Source organism: Rhinolophus sinicus, linkage group LG10 (genome assembly GCF_036562045.2).
Source record: "Rhinolophus sinicus isolate RSC01 linkage group LG10, ASM3656204v1, whole genome shotgun sequence".
Classification (NCBI taxonomy): Eukaryota; Metazoa; Chordata; class Mammalia; order Chiroptera; family Rhinolophidae; genus Rhinolophus; species Rhinolophus sinicus.
Window position 1 is genome coordinate 30,250,305 of NC_133759.1, and position 20,173 is coordinate 30,270,477.

Genomic DNA, 20,173 nt, shown 5'->3' on the forward strand with positions numbered 1-20,173 from the left:
TTAGTAGTCATAATTCCTACGGTTCTCTCTCTCTCTCTCTCTCTCTCTCTCTCTCTCACCCTGTCTTTATTCGTTACCCAGTTTCTCTATTCCCAAGTTGTTTATTTTGATGTATCTCTTGATGTCAAATAGACATCATCAAGTAGTTTTTGTTTTTATATTTTCAGTAAGAGCTTGTGGATGTCATATTTCCTGGTATCTTATTTATTTAATTGAAGAGTAGATTGGCTAGTAATAAAATTCTCAATTCATATTTTTTTCCTCTCATCTTTATAGATATTGCTCCAGTGTCTTCTAGCATTGATTGAAAGTCTTGGATTAAGCTTTTCTCTGCTTACTATTTCCATCCCCCATATTACCCTCTACCACCATGGTCACTTTTCTTCTGCCGGATGCCCATAGGATTCAGTTCTTTATTCCTGAAATCCAATACTAACTTCATTAGGCTAAATGTATTGATTTATTTTTTCTGGGACCTAATGTTAATATGTGAATTTCAGCACTTTTAGTTCTGAAATTCAGATTTTTATTTCATTTAAATCTTCCTTTAAATCTTTGAATATTTTATTTCTGCATGTTTTTCCTATCTGTAAATTGTTCTATGTGTTTTTCAACTAAGTTGGATCTCCATTGTCTGTCTTTACCAACTTTTTAAAAATTTTTATTGGGAAATATTGGGGAACAGTGTTTCTCCAAGGTCTATCAGCTCCAAGTCGTCCTTCAATCTAGTTGTAGAGGTTCAGTCGCCGTTTTCAATCTTAGTTGCAGGGAGCACAGCCCACCATCCCATGCGGGAATTGGCAACCTTGTTGTTGAGAGTCCGTGCTCTAACCAGCTGAGCCATCCGGCCGCCCCTCGGGCAGCTCGTTGTCCTCAGTCTAGTTGTGGAGGGCGCAGCTCACTGGCCCGTGTGGGAGTCGAACCAGCAACCCTGTTGTTCAGAGCTCGCATTTTAACCATCTGAGCCAAATGGCTGCCCCATTGTTGCCAACTTTTGTCTGATTGTAATTTTGTCTTTTCCATTTGGTTTTAGATTATTTCCTTGGACCTGTCATTCAACAGATATTTAACAAGCATGTCTGTGTATTAGGCACTATTCTAGGTGTGCTGTGCATAAAGCAGTGAATCAGATGATGAAGTCCCAGCCTTCATGAAGTTTGTTTTGAGAACGTAACAAGTTACTATATATAGTTTGTCTTGTAGTGGTAATTGCTATGGAAAAAATTAAAATAATTTTATGTTGGGTGGGGACAGTTGCTATTTTATATTGGGTTATCAGGGAAGGATTCAATGATAATACGACATTTGAGGAGATAAGAAAATGAGGAGGCAACCCTTGCCTCCCATGCAGATATTTGGAGGAAGCTGAGAGAACAGCAAGGACCAGCTCTGCGATGTGGGAGCGTGTTTGGAGGCAGGTGAAAAGAGCAGTAGGAGACGATGCAGAGAGATGGCAGGGGCCAGGTTGTGTGTGGCCTTGTCGTAGAGACTTGCTTTGGTTCTGAAAGTGAATGGAGAATTTTGAGAGGAGTGCCATGGTTTTTAAAGATTTATTCTTACTGTGGCTTCAGATTCTTGACTGTGTTTTAAGTTTTATTTCTTCTGTTTTTTGTTGTTTCTGGGCTTTTATCTGTCCTTATTTTATTTTCCTTTTTTCATTCTTGAACTCTGCCAGTAGTCATCTCTTTGTATTCATTGTCTTACTTCTCTCTCGGCACTCTTTGAGGTTTCTCTTCAGACCTTAACTTCTCTGAAGTTGTGCATAGAGAGTAGTTTGCAAATTCATCCTCTCCTTTCCTGGGATAATTTCTTTCAAATATGCCCATTAATTGTTTTGTTCAGTTTACTCTGCGCTCTTGTGTTTTTGTTCTAGTCCTGTGCTAGATCCTTGCAGGTTCTTATATATCTTTGAGGAATATGTTTCTTTCCAGTACAGCTATTTGCTGAAGAATAGAGTAGGGAGGGGCAAAAACTGAGCATCATTTAGGTTTGTTTCTTTAAATAGCTCTCAAAACAAATGTGTTTTCTCTCAGTCCTAGCAGTGGACTCTCTTCCTTTAGTTCTTGATGTACTATTGGATAGTAGGGGTGACTTGGCAGCTCCTTAAATCACAGGTTCTTAGAAAGTGATCTGCTGGTGATTGGTTCTTACCCTCCATCTCCAGCTGGGTCAAAAATAATAAAGATGTCTGCTTGGCCCCTCCTCTAGCACTGCCCCAGCCTTGCTCTGTGTGATAAAGTTCAAGTTCTATGGGGAGCTTCTCCTGTGGATAACTCACATAGCTCTAGATAGATCATTTAAAAGATTGTTAGGTAGGGATTCTAGGATATAGACGGCAGAGAAAAAGTGACAGATGGACATGCTCTTTTAAAGACTTAGTAGCCATTCCAGGATCTGAAGAAGCTTCACTTGACTCAGTGTCCTTCCTCATTTTGATACAGATTTCTCTGTATTTGGTAGGAATTCTTCATAGTTTAGTTTGTGGTGGTAACTGTTTTCTTGTACTGAAGATGGTATTATTTCACATTCTGTTTTATATTTTGATGAGGTGTTTTGTTTTGTTTTTTGTTTTTAAAGTAGTACTACTACTCAGTCTCTTTAACCTAAAGTTCAGAACTAAATTCATTGGAAATCAAGTATTTATAAATGACGAAACTCGGAGATTTGTAGATGAGGAGTATCATTTTTAACATGTTACATTGTAGTCAAACCACTGAATCCTTCCATAGAATTTACAGTAGAATTAATTTCACAATTATTATTGAATGGGGTTAAATAATAAGAGGAAGCAGTGATTGTTTTCTATATCTCAAGTACTGTGCTAAATTTAGCTTTTTCATTTTATTTTCTTATTTTTGTCTTCTTAACTCTGAAGGTATTATTATAAATAAGGAAACTAAAGCGTTTAGAGATTTATGGCTGAAGTGGTACTGCAAATTAAAGCTAGAGACAGCATTCAGACCCAGGCAATCTGGCTATAAATTTCATATTCTTAACTCTGTTATTATTTGAACCACTCCTCCTTCCATCTACACTCTACTCCCTGCCCCCAACATTTAGTAAAATTTGTGTAGGCAGTGACTTTTATTGAAGAACTTCTGTTTAAAGGACTGAATTTTCTGGCTACCTTAATACAGAGTTATTTATGGGAGTTATTTATTTAATGCTTGTACAGGCATACCTCGGAGATACTATGGGTTCTTTTTGCTGGTGGAAGGTCTTGCTTTCAATATGTAAAAACCTCAATACCTGTGAAGCTCAATAAAGCAAAGCGCAATAAAATGAGGTACGCCTATATTTAAAACCATAGGTTTAGCAGGACCTCAGACTGCTATATCAGGTGATTAAATGACTGTGTCATACAAGGCATTAGTCAAAAATTCATTTGATTAACCTTTCATAGAAAATATAGTCCTTGAGAAGGAAATACAAATATCATGTTTCTAGTATTAGGAATTAGACCTAAAGTATGTGACCCTTGAAAGCCTGCAATGCTGGTATATTAGTATGCCAGGCTGCCATAACAAAGTATATACAAGGTGAGTGACTTATACACTTGAAATTTATTTTCTCACAGTTTTGGAGGCTAGAAGTCCAAGATCAAGATGTTGGCAGGTTTGGTTCCTTCTGAGGGCTGTGAGGGATGGATCTGTTCTAGGCCTTTCTCTTTGGCTTACAGATGACCATCTTCTCCTTGTGTCGTCCACCTATACTTGTCTCTGTTCAAATTTCTTCTGCGTGTGAGGAAACCAGTCATATTGCATTAAGGCCTGCCATACTGACCTCATTTTAACTTAACAAGCTCTGTAAAGACCCTATCTCCAAATAAGGTCGAATTCTGAGGTGCTGGGGTCAGGACTTCAACATATATATTGGGAGGCTCTGGGTACAGTTCAACCCACAATACCTTGTGTCATACAACAGAGCATCTGTGTTTGTTTTGTTTTTCCAACATGACAGGTGGAACAGTGGGAATGTAATTGCCTTTTGCTCATTTCACTACCAAACTGAAAACAGAGTCTGGAGGTTTTGCCACGGTTTTTGGTAGGCAGCCAAAGGAACAGCATTGTTTCCATTTTGGGAAGAGTAGTGATAGAACATGGCTCCTGGCCTGCTTCACTGGATATGGTCTGTCTCCCCTGCGGCTCAGAAGCTGAGCAGAGAACCACTCTCCTTAATAGAAGTTTTAGAAAATTATTAGTAGGACTTTATAATTATTACAAACACATATGTAAAATAGAAGTAACTTTAATAGTAAACTTAGCCTAGATCAGAGGTTGATAGACTTTTTATGTAAAGGATCTTACAGACACTGGCAACTACTTAGCTCCTTTAATGTGAAAGTTACATATTTAACACTTTAGTGAATGTGTGTAGTTGCGTTGGAGTAAAACTTTATTTACAAAATAGGTTTCTGGCAGCCTGTGGGCTGTAATTTGAAGACCCTTGGCATAAATTATATGAAGATACTACCTCATCTATTTAATATTAAAGTAGGACAAGGTAGTTAATAAGTATGAAATAATTTATTCTGACTATTTCAAAATAGGATAGACTGTTATAATTGGAAATGGATCATAAAGATCATGTAGCACAACTCTTATTTTGCTGCTGAGATTGAAAAATCAAAGAATTGGCAGGTCTTGGTGACTGATTAGATTAGGGAGAAAGCAGGTGAATCAGTTATCTTGCAGAATGAGACCCACCCAGAGTCAAATGGGACATTCCTGGTTTGAGCACCTGACTCGTAGCACTGCTTTGCCGAAGCGGGAGCTCCCTATGTTGTTTCACCCTGAGGCCCATCCTTTCTCACCGCCCCGTGTGCACCACACTCACATACGCAGGAGGCAGGGGCTATGGTTAACAAATGAAACTCTATGCTATGGGGAACAGCCCCAGGTCTCACAGCCTATTGGTTACAGAGCCATTATTAGATCACAAGGTCCTGCTCCTGGTCTTCTTCCTAACCCCTAGCTGTCTCCTCACGTGTCCAAACCTCTCCAGCGGCATTGCTGTCGAGAGCCTACAATAGACTGATGTAAGTCAATCAGATTTTTTATTTTTTTAAATTACTTTCTGGTTTATCTCCAAATGAGCTAGACATTTATCTAATTCTGGAAATCTTACCTTAAATAACTGTTTTCTTTAAAAAAAACTGTCATTTCAGAGTGCATTTATTTTTCTATATAGAAATTATTAAATGAAAAGACTGGGTGAAAGGAAGCTAGTTATTTGGATTTTTTAAATATTATCTAACTATGGTATCAAATGGATCCAGCCTATTTGAGTGACCCTGCAGTTGATCTTTGCTTGTTTTCTTTTTGCTTTTAACATATCAGAAATCTAATCACATCTCTACTCTGAAAAGGTGAATCCAAATTCAGATATCTGTTGTGGCATAGGTTCTGGCTGCAGATCTTAAGGGAAAGCTCAGTTGATAAACATGGATTTATGGGAGAAGGGGAGTCGAGTATAGAACATATTTGATCATACAATTGGGCATAACCATCTTGGGTTTAATGAGATGTGCTGCTAGCATTTAAGAGGTATCCTGTAAATATTGGTTTGCAGTAGTCATCAGTGACACCATCCTGAAATTGCTGTCTATTGTCTTCAGTTTCTCAGCAGCTTTCTCCTACAGGGTTTCCCAGTAACCTAACTTCTATTTAGGTTGCTGCTATTTAAGGCTGCTATTTTATAGTCTTTTCTGTTTTAATGACTAGGAAATAAAGAAATTGATCTTGGTGACTTAAGATCATCCTTATAAACTACACATACTATGTTCTGCCATGTATAGAGCACATGATGATGGCACCAGAGCTGTTATATTTGGTTTTATTTCTCTCTTACTATTTTGTATTAAAAAAAAAAGTTTTAAGTGGATATTTCTTCTCCCTCCTCCTCTCCTTATCCTCCTTCTCCTTCTTCTTTTCCTGTCTCCATCCTCAGTGTTTAGCTTAGGGGCTAGTTTTCAACTGTAGGATTAGTTAAGTTTACTCTGGAAATGTCTTTTTCCCTTACTGGATGACTACAGTGTGTGTATCTTTATTGTAGTTTGTTTATTTGTGAATATATAGCTAATTTTCGAGCTCTGTGTGTAGAACAGAAATCTGGTTACTTTCAGAGAGTTGACACGAGATGAGCGCTGGGAGCCTGGACATCTGAAGCGTGCTGCCATGTGTGTTGGTCTTGTGCCATTTTTCATTTGAAAGCCAATTGCTGCTCTTGTAGTATACATTGTTATGCTATAGTTGTCTGTTAACATATAAGGCACATACTGGCTAAACAGTGTGGTTGGGGGAGATTTTCTTAAAGATAGCCCAACCATTTTTCGTATACTTGGCCTTCAATTTCTGCGGAATTAAAACATTTGACGAGTGCTATTGGAAGAAACACAGGCTATAACAAAAGATGAGTGTCTCCTGAGAAAGATTATGACCAGATGTCCAAAACCCCATTGTGCTCTTTCTGCAGGTAAGTAGCTGTAGAGTCTAAAGAGAGCAAACCAGATTTCTTTGTGTAATTGTCTATTAGTAGCAAATAGCAGTGTGATGTATTCTCAGTAAACCATTAGTGGATTCTTTATTATTGTCACTCATTTTTTTTGATAAATTAATTTTTATTTTGTTATTAAAAGAGACGGAAAGACTAATTAATTAATTAATTGTAACTTAAAATGGCAGAATGAAGCCTGCAGGGTTTTATACTTTGGGCTGCCAAATGCACCATGAAAATCAGATTTTCTTCCTTCAGTTGTATATCTGATAACCCATATCCAAAAGAAAGACTCTCTTTACCCTCTTGCTTGTTACTTTCCAATTTTTTTTCTCTCCACTTGTAGCCAAATTCTTGGAACGTTTCTTATGACCACTCCTTTTAGTCTGTGTGAACTAAATTTCATTTTTTGAATAAGTATTATTTCAGTTTTGTTTAAAGATTAAAATATGCGTATTTTCAAAGGTACACGGTATACACTGAAATTGCCTTTTCCCCCATCCCATCACCCAATTCTCATTGTGCCCCTCCACCAACACAAACACGTAGGCACCCACTGTTACCAATGTCTTACCATTCCTCCAGGGTTACTTTACACAAATAAAACAAATATGAATATAGATATTATCTCTTCTTTTTCCTACGTAAAAGTAATAAATGTTATTCACATAGTTCTCACTTACTGCTTTTTTCACTCATTTCACAGATCTTTAACAGTACATACATGTTTTTGTGACAGCCACATTCTGTCTCCTTGTTAATTAATACCTGTATCAGACTTATGACCCCTCCCGTTTACTGAAGACCCACTGTCAGGCCTCATTTTTCTCTGCCTTTGTCTATCCAGGGTACTGTACCTGTCTCTTCTGAGAGTCTCTGTCACTACCCTTTAGGCCTTAATGCCAGGACTTGCCCTTCTACCAAGCACATTAAATACAAAATTGTAGAAAGAGGTATAGGGATAGAGACCCACTGATGTTCTAAGCAGATGCATGGGAGAAGGAGGGAGCCTGCCTTCTATATCGCTTTTTCACTGTCTCTAGGGCTCCAACCTTCTAACCTATAAATATTATAAATGTTTGTACTATCTACGTTCTACCTCCTACCTAAAACAAGCGCTGAACTTGTGATCAGTCAGTCTTATGTTTTAACCATCTTGTTCTCTACAGAGCCTGGCAGATAGTTATTCAAATGTTTGTTACATGAATACACCACTCTCACTGGCTGTTTATTTTGCTGACTCCCTTTTTGTCTCCCAAAGGCTAATTGAGCAATCTTGAAAGCTCTCATAATTGGTGGTTGAGTATTTTAGTGTCCTCACTGTCATTGCCCACAGAGGATTCAGCTACTTTCAGGATTTCAACTACTGCATTTGTGGATAATTTTCTATACCTGTATTTCATTTCATTTTTTTTACATTCAAGACTTTTAAATCTACCTCTAATGTATCTGTCCTATGTGTACGAAGTACATTTATTAGATGTTAATCTTTGTAACAAGGTGTTAGGATATCTGTTCTATAGATAAAGAAACTTAGGTTCAAAAGGGTCAAGCAACTCATTAGGGACCCATAACTAGTAGTTACTAGATTCATAAGTTGGAGTCACGGCACTTGATTATCCCCTTGAACCTCCCACTCAAAACAATGAAAACATTAGGAGGGCTGAGTTCTAGCCTTGGTTCTGCCATAGTTGACTCTGACTTTGAGCTGTTAGCTATGCCTGCATTTTATAATCTAGAAAATAAGGAGGTTGGACTAGATAGCTGAAGTCCCTTCTAGCTAGCTAGTTATGATTTTGGATATAAACCTAGGATTGCTTGTAGTGCAGGACATGTCACCACTGCCTCTAAAAGCCAGGGCTGTTTCTCTCTACCTAGATGTAGAGTGATTCTACAATGTACCACTTCTGTATGGTTGCAACTTAGGTACCAAATCAGTGGGTTTTATGTAAGCAATAGATTTTTCCCCCCTCAAATTATGTAATATACTTTTTGTCTTACTAAGTGTATTTCCATTCTATTAAGGATAATTTTTGTCCATTGACTTAATGATTTTTAAACTATCCATAGTTGATTTTTTTTTGTAAATTATGACTTCCTTAAACCTTTAGATATAACCCGGAAAGACATGTGGGTTGGTTCATTTCTTTCTCAATTTTTTTCCTAAGTTTATAGCCATTGTGTCCATTAATATAACTTTATAGTATTAATGTGTTTTAATCATCACTGGAAAACTATTTTGATATTATATTGTTTTATAACATGATACATTCATTAGTAAAGAAATATAATGAAGACTTGTAATGATCATTTTATGTTTAAATATTCTTATTCATTAATTTAAGTATTTGAGCTTTTAACACACATTCTAAAAGTGGATTCTGATTTTTACTTTGGATATGCTCTGTATAAAGGTGGCTTTTCTAGCCTATACATAATGTTTCTTTTGTTTTTAATCAAAAGAGCCTAATACCTCATTGGATAATCATATAAATTGAAAAAGACAGTTTTGTTTTGTAATTTAAGGGTAATTTATTAATAGAAAGTATTAAAAAAATGAAGTTTTACTTTTTCAATTGTTATTTATCCAATTTGGACTATATATATAACTATTATTTCAGGAGATTTACTTAAAATATTTTATGCAAAATATTTCAATTTATTTTTTTCTTCTTGTTGCAGGAGCTAGAGTTAATGCCAAAGACAGCAAATGGTTGACACCTTTACACAGAGCAGTTGCATCTTGTAGTGAGGTATGAAATTTCTCTTAGTAAATATACTGTTTATAAAAACATTAAGTAGGCTTACCTATGGGCCCATATTCAAATTCTGTATTTTCAAAAGAAGGGAAAAGCAACTGAAAATGGAGAGTCTGAAGTAGCAGAGAATAAAAAACCCTCTTTCTATATTTCCTTCAAGAGAGAAATTATTTTTCCATCTTATAAAATCCTCCTCAGGGCTTTTCTCTACTGGTTCACAATAGCCTAGTAGACATGTTGCAAAGGTTCTACAGATTGTGATCAAGAAGTAATCTCAGCAGTGTGTAATGATTATTGAAATTAGTTTCAAAATATCACTTGATCTCACATTTTTACCAGTTCTAAATATACAACCATAAAATATGTTAGGTGTCTTATGAGAAAGAACAGTTCCTTCTTATTTATAACCCTATATATTGTTTGCGCTTCCAGATAACTGACATTTTGAGGGAATATTCTTTTTATGTTTTTTAATTTTTTTATATCTTGTCCTTACGACATTCTTGTAGAGATAGATATTTTGAGGAAACTGTAGTTAGTGATTTGCCAGAAACCACTCAGCTCTTGAGTAGCAGAAATGGGACAAAACCTGGGCCCTCTTTTTTCCTGTGATTTTACTGCCTTTCTAAAATGTATTGGGTGCTTTTTAAAAACCGTGTTCTGGAGGAGGTCTGAGAGAGAAAAAAAAAACAAAAAAAAAACCGTGTTGTGCCCAAAGCACCCTTTTTACCTACCTTATGGTAGTTGATGCTTATTGAAAAATTTTTAAATAATTTAAAATATAGAAGTGTGTGATTGTATAAATTAATGCTAACCCAGTGTTTCTTCAGTTAATAAAATTGTGAGAGATAAGAAAATATGGCTATTGCACCTCCCCATCATGGAACCAGATAGTTCTAGAGAAGGAAAGGAACCTCTAGTGCCTCAGGAGAATATTTCCCAAAGAGAAACTGGGGGAACTCCTATCTTTTCAGTATTCTCTGTATTCCTCATTATGAACTATGTCATGAACCCAGAGCAAGAGTTGGGTAAGTGAAGAGAAGTAGAGGGAAAAAGTGCCTGGGACGGATTACACACCCTGCAGTATGACAGAGGCAGTCTGTTAGCTATAGACTCCTGGCTGGGAGGAGAGAGGAACAATGGGTACACTTCGCATCTTGTTCCGACCTGGGTCCTTGGATGTGCTATTACTGATGAACTATGGAACTTAGATTTGGAGGAATTTGCCACTTTCTAGCTGTGTGACCTTGGTTAAATCTGGGGATTATCATGAAAACTGAGACATAGTATTAATAGCTAAAATGCTTTAAACTCCGAAATTCCATGGTAAAGTTAAGCTTGTGATTAGCCCTCTTATAAAGAAATTTCTTTAAATAAAGGCGCAGTTAAGGAAGAGATAATCATTACCATCGTTGCAACCATTTATTAATAAGATAGTCATACCTATCCAGTTTTTGGTATGACTCTTGGGACTGTGACTTTAAAATTAGTGGGAATTTTGCCAAATTAAATCATCAGAAAGAATACTTTGTGTATTTGCAGAGATTGTGAAACAGACCCAAAATTCTTAAAGATTTTCTTTAATTATTTTAATTAATGTTAGAGGAAGATTGCAGAATGCTCAGAAACTGACTGCTGATTTTTGAAACTTACGTACTCAGCCTGAAATTAAGGGACAGTTGTAGAATAGAAAACAATGATCTTCTGTTTTTCAGCCTAAAAATTACTGGACTATGTAATATTATTGCTCTTTGCAGGATTATGGTAAATAGTTATAAAAATGTGACATTCCATAAAAATAAAACCTCTGTAAACCCTAGGGATCGTTTTTCTTTTAAAAAGGAAATCTCATTATTAGCAAAATTGCTAGGAAACCTAGCCAAGATTATGAATTTCACCAATGTTCTTTTAATTATTCATATTACATCCTGAGAGCAAAAGAGAGCTTATACTTGTTTCATGTAATAGAAAAAATAACCACAGAGGGTATGTTTTTGAGATACCACGAGAGAACTAAGTCCTACCAAAATGATTGGAGTAACTGTTTTTGAAATTTTCTCTAAGACATGCATCGCTAACACCATAATAGATGCATAGTAGAGAAGGCAACTCATCACACACAGTGATGTGTTAGACCTCAATTCCCACTTTGAACCTAGGCTGAGAAAGATTGCTACAGGTTAAAGATTCCAGACTCTCAACTGTCCTCCAGTGACGTAGTTTTCACACACCTGATCTTATTGGCTGGCTCCTGGTCTTACTCATCAAGTCCTCACCACTGATTTGTGACTGTAGTTCTCCAAATGTAGCACACGGTTCAGCTCTCTTTAAGTGCTGACTTTCTTCTGAATAAATAAATTTGTGAGTATTGGCGCTTTTTGTGTGTGGTTGTTTTGTTTTTTTAAGAGCCTACATCACACTGCTGGATCCTGTAGAGGATATACACTTTTTTTTTACCTAACTCCAGGAATTACATATTAATTTTATCAAGATAACTGAGTTTAAATTATATTATGTGAGATATTAGCAGTCCATGTAAACATCGTGTTTATTTACATATTTGTTAACCCTTCTGTTTCCTGAGCCTGACTTCAAATCAGTGGTAAAATTACTTAAAAGACAGAGCCAAAGACAACTATTTCTGTAGAGACTATTCTAGATTGACCGCAAGCTGTGAATAAATACTCTTTAGTATATATTTGGATATAATTATTTAATATATTATATTTAATAATTATATGTAATATATAATAAATATACAATTAATAATTATATAATTATTTAACCTGTTGTCATCACCCCATATTTCATTATCTTATTTAAATCGGTGTCATAGGGTATTTACTTAGCTTGTTTTTTAAGTCAAGATGCACCTTGACAGCATATCTTACACATACATGCCCTCTAATCATGGAAAACTTGGGATTGAGGTTACTATTTGTGTAATATTTGTCATTAGGGAAACCATATATACCTTGGTTATCCTTATATTACTTTCTAAATGCTTCCAATGTGCTGATAATATGATCTAGAATTTTACTGAGGTATGACATCAAGCTCATTGATTTATAATTTCTAGAAATTCACTTGTTTTGTTTTATGTCTTCAGTCTTTAGAAATTTCTTTATTTTTTTCTGCATTATCAAAGATCACTGCTGTCGTGATGTAACATGTACTATTCCAAGTAGTAAATGGTGGCTATATTAGCTAGAGCTGCCGTAATAAAATACCATAGACTGGGTGGCTTAAACAACAGAAATTTATTTTTTCAGTCTGGAGGCTAGAAGTCCTAGATCAAGGTCCAGCAGGGTCAGTAGCTGGTGAGGGCTCTCCTCCTGGCTTGCACACTGCCACCTTTTCACTGTATCAGCACATGGTGGAGAAAGACGGGGGCAGGGGATCTCTCTCTCTCTCTCTCTCTCTCTCACTCACTCTCATAAGGTCATCAGTCTTATCTCTCATAAGGCCCTCCCTTATGATCTCATTTAACTTCAATTACCTCCTCAGGACCCTATTCCTAAATACAGTGACATTGAGGTTTAGGGCTTCAACTTAAGCATTGTGGGTGATACAGTTCAGTCCATACCAGTGATTCAGGATTCGAACTTCAATCAGTCTTCGTTCTAGAGTCTTAAGCACTGTGTTTACAGCCTTCCTTAGGTCCCGTCTTACCTACCCTCACCATCACGAGATGGATTTATTCTTGCTTTTCAGTAAAACAAAAGAATAGTTTTGATTTTTCTATTCTTGCTGAGGGAATATAAATATTTCCCAGACTTTTCAGAAGCTTTAATGTATGCATTATGAATTCCAGAATGGGAATGAATAAGGCAAGCCTGGCATCTACAGTGTACTACTGTATTTGCCCAATGTATCCAATTATAAAGTCTTCATTTTGTTTTTAATTATTTTCTCATGCATCCATTCACATACCTACTGACGTTTCCCACTATAGTGTTAGTTTTATCCCCCAAGTCACAATATACCCTTGAGGATGAGGATAGAGAATTCTGATAGTGTTTGTACCTAGTTCTCCATAATTTTGAGTACATAATCCTCTATGTGTCCTTTCCCCCATATTCCTTTTTTAAATTGAAGCATAATTTATAGTAAAATGCAGATTTTAAGTGTGTAGTCTTGAATTTTGGCAAATGTGTATATCCATGTAACCTTTTCCCCAGTTAAGGTAGAGATTTCCATCATTCCAGCAAGTTCCCTTAGTCCCTTTTCAGTCAGTTCTTCTGTACCCAAAGGCAGCCCATATTCTGATTTTTCTCACCACAGAGTAATGTAGCCTGTTCTAGAACTTTACAGAAATGGAATTATACAGTATGTACTCTTCTGTCTTGACTTTTTTGTTCAACATAACATTTTTGAGATTCGTTCAGATTACTGTGTATATTAATGGTTCATTCCTTTTATTGCTGAGTAGTATTTCATTGTGTGGAATCCATTTTCTTATTGATTGACATTTGCATTTCTGGTTTTTGGCTTTTATGAATAAAGCTACTATGAACAGATGGTCTTTTTCAATTTCTCTTAGGTAAATAATGAGTGGAATTGTGGGCTCATAGGTTAGGCCTCCATACATCTTTGAGTAGCTGGCTGACTTCCCGAGCTGGTCGATAGATTTCTGAGCACCTGCGGTCTTTTCCCAGCCCCGTTAAATACTTGTGCTGTTTCCCAGATTTCAAACAGTTCTGATTCCTTTTTATTTGAAAGGCTTAAAAAGCAACATATGAATCACAGACAATATTTTGTTTAGGCTTCCTTGCTACTTTGTATATATATAGTTATTTTAAACTTTTGAACACTTCAAGTGCATTAGTTTCTTTTTTTTTTTTTTTTTTTACTGTATAGCAAGCAGACTTAAGACAAGTGGTGGACAAGTTGTATTTCCCCTCTTTATAGCTAAGAAAACTGAGGGTCAGTTTTACTAGGCTTGAGATGATTCTGTCCTGGTTCTGGTCCTTTTCATTTCATGTGTAATTTGGCGTTCATCTGCCAAAGATAGAATTACCAGTGTAAGGAGAAAACACGTTGGTGGCATACTGGATTCCTTAGGATCTTACCATGAGATATGTTGTGAAGTTTTCCTTGTGCTTCTGGGAGACAAATCCCTTTGGGCAGTAAACTCTTAAATTGCATGGTTAACACCAACTTTCATACCAGGTAACATCACAACAAAGGCCGTCAGTCTCTCTCTCTCTCTCTCTCTCTCTCTCTCTCTCTCTCTCTCTCTCTCTCCCCCCCTCCCTCCCTCTGCCTCTTTTTCTTTCTCTCTCACTAACACACACACACACACACACACACACACACACGAGATCCTAATGATTTTTCTTTTTGTAAAATATGGCATACTTTGGGAAATATTATGTTTTAAGTTTTATGTATTTAATGGCAAATCAATAAATCTCCTTAAAAGTATTGCAAGTATAAATTAATTGTATTTCACCATCTAGAAAAACAAGGGATATAATACAATGATTGTTTTTGAAGAATATTTATTAGTATTTCTTCTTGCACATTTTGATAGAGATTGTTATGTCTATCAATCTCTATTTAATTGCAGGATAAAAAAAGGGAGTGTTTTATCTTGATGCATCTTATATGGCTCTGAGTATTGCCTTTAGTTCAAATTATTTTGGGTTTGGGGGTAAATTTCTACTTGTTTATAGCAGATTCTACCAGAACTGCTTTTATTTCCTCGGGAAATTTTATTTCTTTAATATATATATGCAATTTCTAAAACTGCTAACTCATTTGCCTTTTATAACTTTTATCTTCATGTGTTTTAGGAAGCAGTTCAGGTACTCCTGAAGCATTCTGCAGATGTTAACGCTCGAGACAAAAATTGGCAAACCCCTTTACACATAGCTGCTGCTAATAAAGCCGTAAAATGCGCTGAAGCTTTGGTACCTCTTCTGAGTAATGTAAATGTGTCTGATCGAGCAGGGAGAACTGCATTACATCATGCAGCTTTTAGTGGACATGGTGAGGTAGGTGATGTTCAGTTAGACAGTGATTCTCTCTCTCTACATCGTCCCTCTACCCACTCCCCGCCTCTCCAATTATTAATGAACTTGCCTTTTTCAGCCATTCAATTAGTCCATGGTAAAAACAAACAAAAATATCTATCTTATTAGTTTAGTCTACTTTTACAATGCAAACCCTTAGACTTCTTTTCATGATAATTCATGATACAACGTTCTGAAATTTAGAAATTTGTCAGGTATGGCTCATGTGCTTACTTGATTTTCATAGTCAACCTGGAGAAACCAAGGAGAACACTGCCAATTATAACACAATGTGAAAACTATGTTCTGTCATTGTGGAAAAAATAATCTAGGAAGACAGAGTAATTAATTTTGTTCCCAGAAAGATAGTAGCAAAGGAAGGTAGAGTTTAGAAAACATCTCCTCATAGTTTATTACCAAATTTAGTCAAGAATTCTTTGGTAATGGACCATCAAAAGAAAACAACTTAATAAGTAATTATCTTATACAACAAGCACTGCTTAATGTTAGGTGTTGTCGTGGCAAAGAGTGGGATTTATGTGTACACAGAATTAGATAAGAAGGAAACACAAAGTTAGAAGAACCTCTGAGGCCAGCTTGGCCAGTCCTTCATTTTTGTTGTAGACAGAAACTAAAAGAGGTGAAGTGACATTCCTTCCCAAGATTCCATGGCTGAGAGCTAATGGCCATAGTGTTGTTTTCACTGTTCTTCTCTGCCTTTGCAAGAAAGAACTCTTGCCTCCACTGTGGTAAAGATCACAAGATGCATTCCTTTTGGAAATCTGTAAATGCCCTTTCCAATGGAGATACTATGGTAAATATGGTTAAACATAACACAAATATTATTCTTGAGACATTATGAGGTAAATAGACTGACCTTCAGATCTAATCATATTATGGACATAACATTTGTGTTTGAATTAAAGACATTTCTGGAGTGAGAATGTATTTTGCATTTTAATAACACTTTGGGCTATAAAAAAGGAATAAAACTTCTTTTTAAATATTTTACCTTTAGTCTTTCCAGATTTGTACTTAGTTCATAAAATACCAGGACACAAAGTGGCATCTTTAAAAGATACTGATGCCTGACTACAGTAACACCTACAGGGAACCCTCTTTCATATTTTGGCCTGTTACTTATTAAATTATGTTAAAGGGTCTTCAGTATTTCATATAGCTCCTTTCTATAAATGCAGAAATTTAGTGCCACAGAGTTTGAGATGAGAGTATTTATCACAAGGGATATTCATGCACAGTTGTACTTTTGGATTTTGATAAAACTGTTTATTGTGATTCCAGATGGTCAAACTACTCCTGTCTAGAGGTGCCAATATTAATGCTTTTGACAAGAAAGATAGACGTGCTATCCATTGGGCAGCTTATATGGGTATGTGTTTTAAAAAATTTTTTTTACATTATGAATTCAGGAAAACTTGTACATTTCAGTTCTTGCATTTGGTGTCACATTTGTCTCTTAGAACAGTGAGAAGTTACACCGTATCTGAGTTTGCTGCCCAAGTGGAAGCAGCCTGGTAGTGGCAGAGCTTTGCCAGAATAAAAAGGCATTGGGGCCATGTCTCCTAAAAGTTGTTTTAAATTAATTCTGTTTTAAATTAATTCTGTTTACCTTTAAAGGGAGAAACATCCTACACACAAGCCTGGGATACATAATTTAGATTAGTGTTTATTTACTAAAAATCCATTCTCATACTCATCTTATTTTTATGGGAATATTAAGGTAGAAGTTACTAAAGTGCATTAGGAAGCCTATTATTTTGGGCCAAACACAGATAAATAGGTATCATCATGTTTGATTTCTACAATAGTAATTTCACAGAAAGAAGCTGAGGTTTACAGTATAGGCTTTTCTGCTGTAACATGATATATATGTTTTTGGAAAAATCTTAGGATCTGCAAAATTGCACTCAAAAACTAAAAGCTCATGAGAAAAAACTCCTGGGGCAGACTACCTAAAACCTGTGCAACTTTGTGACCAAAGCACTAACAAAAGCATTAATTGGTTCTTCGGGTATCTTGGACAGCCATGGAAGAGGCAGATCAGCTTACCTCAGGATAGTTTAAAATGCACAAAAAGAGAAGAGTAGAAACGCTGTCTTGTGGGTGCTAAGACCATGCAGGTGGAAACAGATCTCTAAGCACCGAGGAAGTACATCCTGCCACAACCTTGCAAGTCCTGCAAGACTAGGGTTGTATCTCTGGGAGGAAGCCGTGGATGGCATTCGTTTTTCAAGTTTTGTAAAATAGAACTCAAAGAACTCCTTTTGCAGGATGGAGCTCAGAGCCTTTTCTCTTTCTGCCAAGGGGTATCATTCTGCTTCCATTATTCTGGCTCCTCTGGCTTAGGAAGAATCACATATGGACTGACACATCTTCTGTGTAATACTGGTATCATTCCCTGATTTACCACTCACACTACCTGATTACAAAGACATCTAGCTAGCCACCTTTGTCACAATCATAGCTTTTAGCCTCATTACTCCCTGCTTTTGGTTTGGTCATTTCCTCTAATCTTGCTTAAAAGTAAAAGATTAAGGGAAGATTTGATGGAAGATTATTAATTTTTAAAACTGTATAAAATTGTAAAACATAACAAAATAAATTAACTTAAAACAGTTATCAGTAACCCCAAGGTCCAGGAAAATCCTTTGCCTGTAGTAGAAATAACCAAAAGCAAGTAGAATCCATCTTGAATTGCCCGTCTGACCTTTAGTGTAGGTGTAAATGAGGATCAAAAATGAAGACAATACCCTTGTCAGCTGGTCCCTATTTTGAAAGTCAAAGGCTGAAAATCTTGGGCTCTTGGTGTTTGTCTCACACCAGAGGTTTGTGCCTCCAGTTATGTCATGGGCAATTCTCTTCTCTTAATTGAGGCTTTCCATATTTTAAGTCTTAGAAACTTTTCTGAATATTCTGGTGTAGCTTCTTCAAGATAGCTTAGGAACAGCTAGTCTCTGTGATTTAAAACTATGCCCCTTATATTAAAGTGTTTACATGTTAAGCAGAGCGCATCAGACCTTTTACCTCCAAAGGACTAGACTTGACTAAACAGCTGTTTTCATGAACAAGGGATTTTATGGTTTATCTGTAACAGAGCCCCCAAAATAACTGGGTGTGTGTATCTCATGGGCCTTTGGATGGCTTGGTTTTCCTTGATCCACTAAGTGTCGCTTTTCAGGTCAGTTGTGGATTGAGAAAGATACTCTGTGTTTCTTATTAACTTACCTAGCTATTTTGTATTTTTATCTCTCTTTAAAGATATTTAGGATTCTATTTCATATCTTCCATATGCTCATCTATTTCTTTTCATAAACGTATTTTCAGGTCACATTGAAGTAGTGAAGTTACTCGTGGCCCACGGAGCTGAGGTGACCTGCAAGGATAAGAAGTCTTACACCCCTCTTCATGCTGCAGCCTCTAGTGGAATGATCAGCATAGTCAAGTACCTGCTAGATCTTGGAGTTGATGTAGGTATATAGACTGAGCAATAAAAAAGAATGGAGCATTTTGTATGTGGTTTCACTGTTGGCGGAAATTATTTCCAATTTAAAAGCTGCTTTCATACAACAATGTTTTTGTCCTTTAACCAGATATTTATAGTGCACTGATATCTGAGCAAGGCATGTAATTAGTCAAAGTATAGTAAAAGGTAAAATACATTTCAAAGGTGAATGATTAGTTGGCAGAAGTTTTTTTTCTCCATCTTATTCCAGGCTCTGTGGCTCCATTTCGGCTATGGAAACCAGCAAATCAGACACACTTGGATTTTTCCTAAGTGGCTAGGTTATTGTTAGTCTTATTTGCCCAGTTAGTCTAATATTCCCTTTAAATGACTGCAGCAGTTCACATTACAGGATATTGGCAAGAGCTAGGCCCAAAAACTAGAGGCTCTTGCCCATCAACTGTAAGTGTCCCTTACTATATAAATCTGTTTGGTTAGGAAGGGTTGCTGCTTTATCTGAATATATTTGATTCCTGAATTGAGATAGCTAACAATACCTGTAAGTTCCACAGACCATTCTTTAAGCCCATGTACTTTACACCCACTTCTAGTATATTTACTCTTATTTTAGGTACAGTTCTGACAAACTCATTTAGGTCTTCAAAACACAGATTAAAAGCTGCAAATTAGAAGGAGAGCGGGGTAAGGCTCTGCAGTTTAGATCAGCTGCAAAAAAAGAAAAAGAAAAAGGTAGGTGGTAGTCGGGTTGGATAAAGAATACATGACACAACTGTAGAGTTGAATAGACTCTTTCTTTAATGAGCTGTGTGAATGAAGCACTTTGCTTGAAGCAAGCAGGTAGTTATTGAATGTGTGGGGATGTTGAGAAGTGGCAAAAATCTAAACACATTGTTAGGTATGATCTTTTAGAGTACAAAAAGATAAAAATTTTATTTCAACAAACAGTGCTTATAGCTCTGTTTCAACAGAGGAACATAATGTTTTAAAACACCCTTGATCCAGATAAATGAGACACTTTGTTTCTGATCACTATTTCAAGTCCATTCTGGTACAATTTCTAAAACTTATTTTATTGAGAGTAAAATAACATTTGTACACCCTGGTGACAGCATGTTCTTCAAAATAAGTGGTCAGACTTAGAGCCATTTAGTGATGTGTGGTCTCCAATGACCTAATCTGTCAGTTTCGTAGTGCTGCCATCACAAATTACCATGAAATGGATCACTTAAAGCAACTAATTTAATCTCTCAAAGTTCTGGAGGCTCTGAGGGAGAATCTATTCCATGTCTCCTACTTTTTGGTGATGAACTATAGGTACTTTAACAAAAGTTAAGCGTTACTTTTTCACTTTCCCCAATTTCTGTTACTAAGGATCTGAGAAAAGGAAATGTTAAATAAAGTTGCGATAAGTTGGGGCC

General features: G+C 36.3%; 1 protein-coding gene across 10 annotated transcripts in view; it reads left to right on the forward strand.

Annotated features, from left to right (window-relative positions):
- ANKRD28 (ankyrin repeat domain 28) overlaps positions 1–20,173 on the forward strand; it is a 149,589-nt gene that overhangs the window by 84,536 nt on the left and 44,880 nt on the right. For 6 of the 10 annotated variants that reach the window (XR_012489658.1, XM_019725988.2, XM_074312813.1 and 3 more), the window contains 4 exons: positions 9,178–9,248; positions 15,053–15,253; positions 16,574–16,661; positions 18,617–18,759. Coding sequence is in view for 9 of the 10 variants with exons in the window: in XM_019725988.2 (XP_019581547.1) it covers positions 9,178–9,248; positions 15,053–15,253; positions 16,574–16,661; positions 18,617–18,759 (503 nt within the window). In the remaining variant the exon portion in view is untranslated. The remainder of the gene's footprint in view (positions 1–9,177; positions 9,249–15,052; positions 15,254–16,573; positions 16,662–18,616; positions 18,760–20,173) is intronic. The other 4 variants (XM_019725990.2, XM_019725992.2, XM_074312815.1 and 1 more) reach the window with 1 other exon arrangement.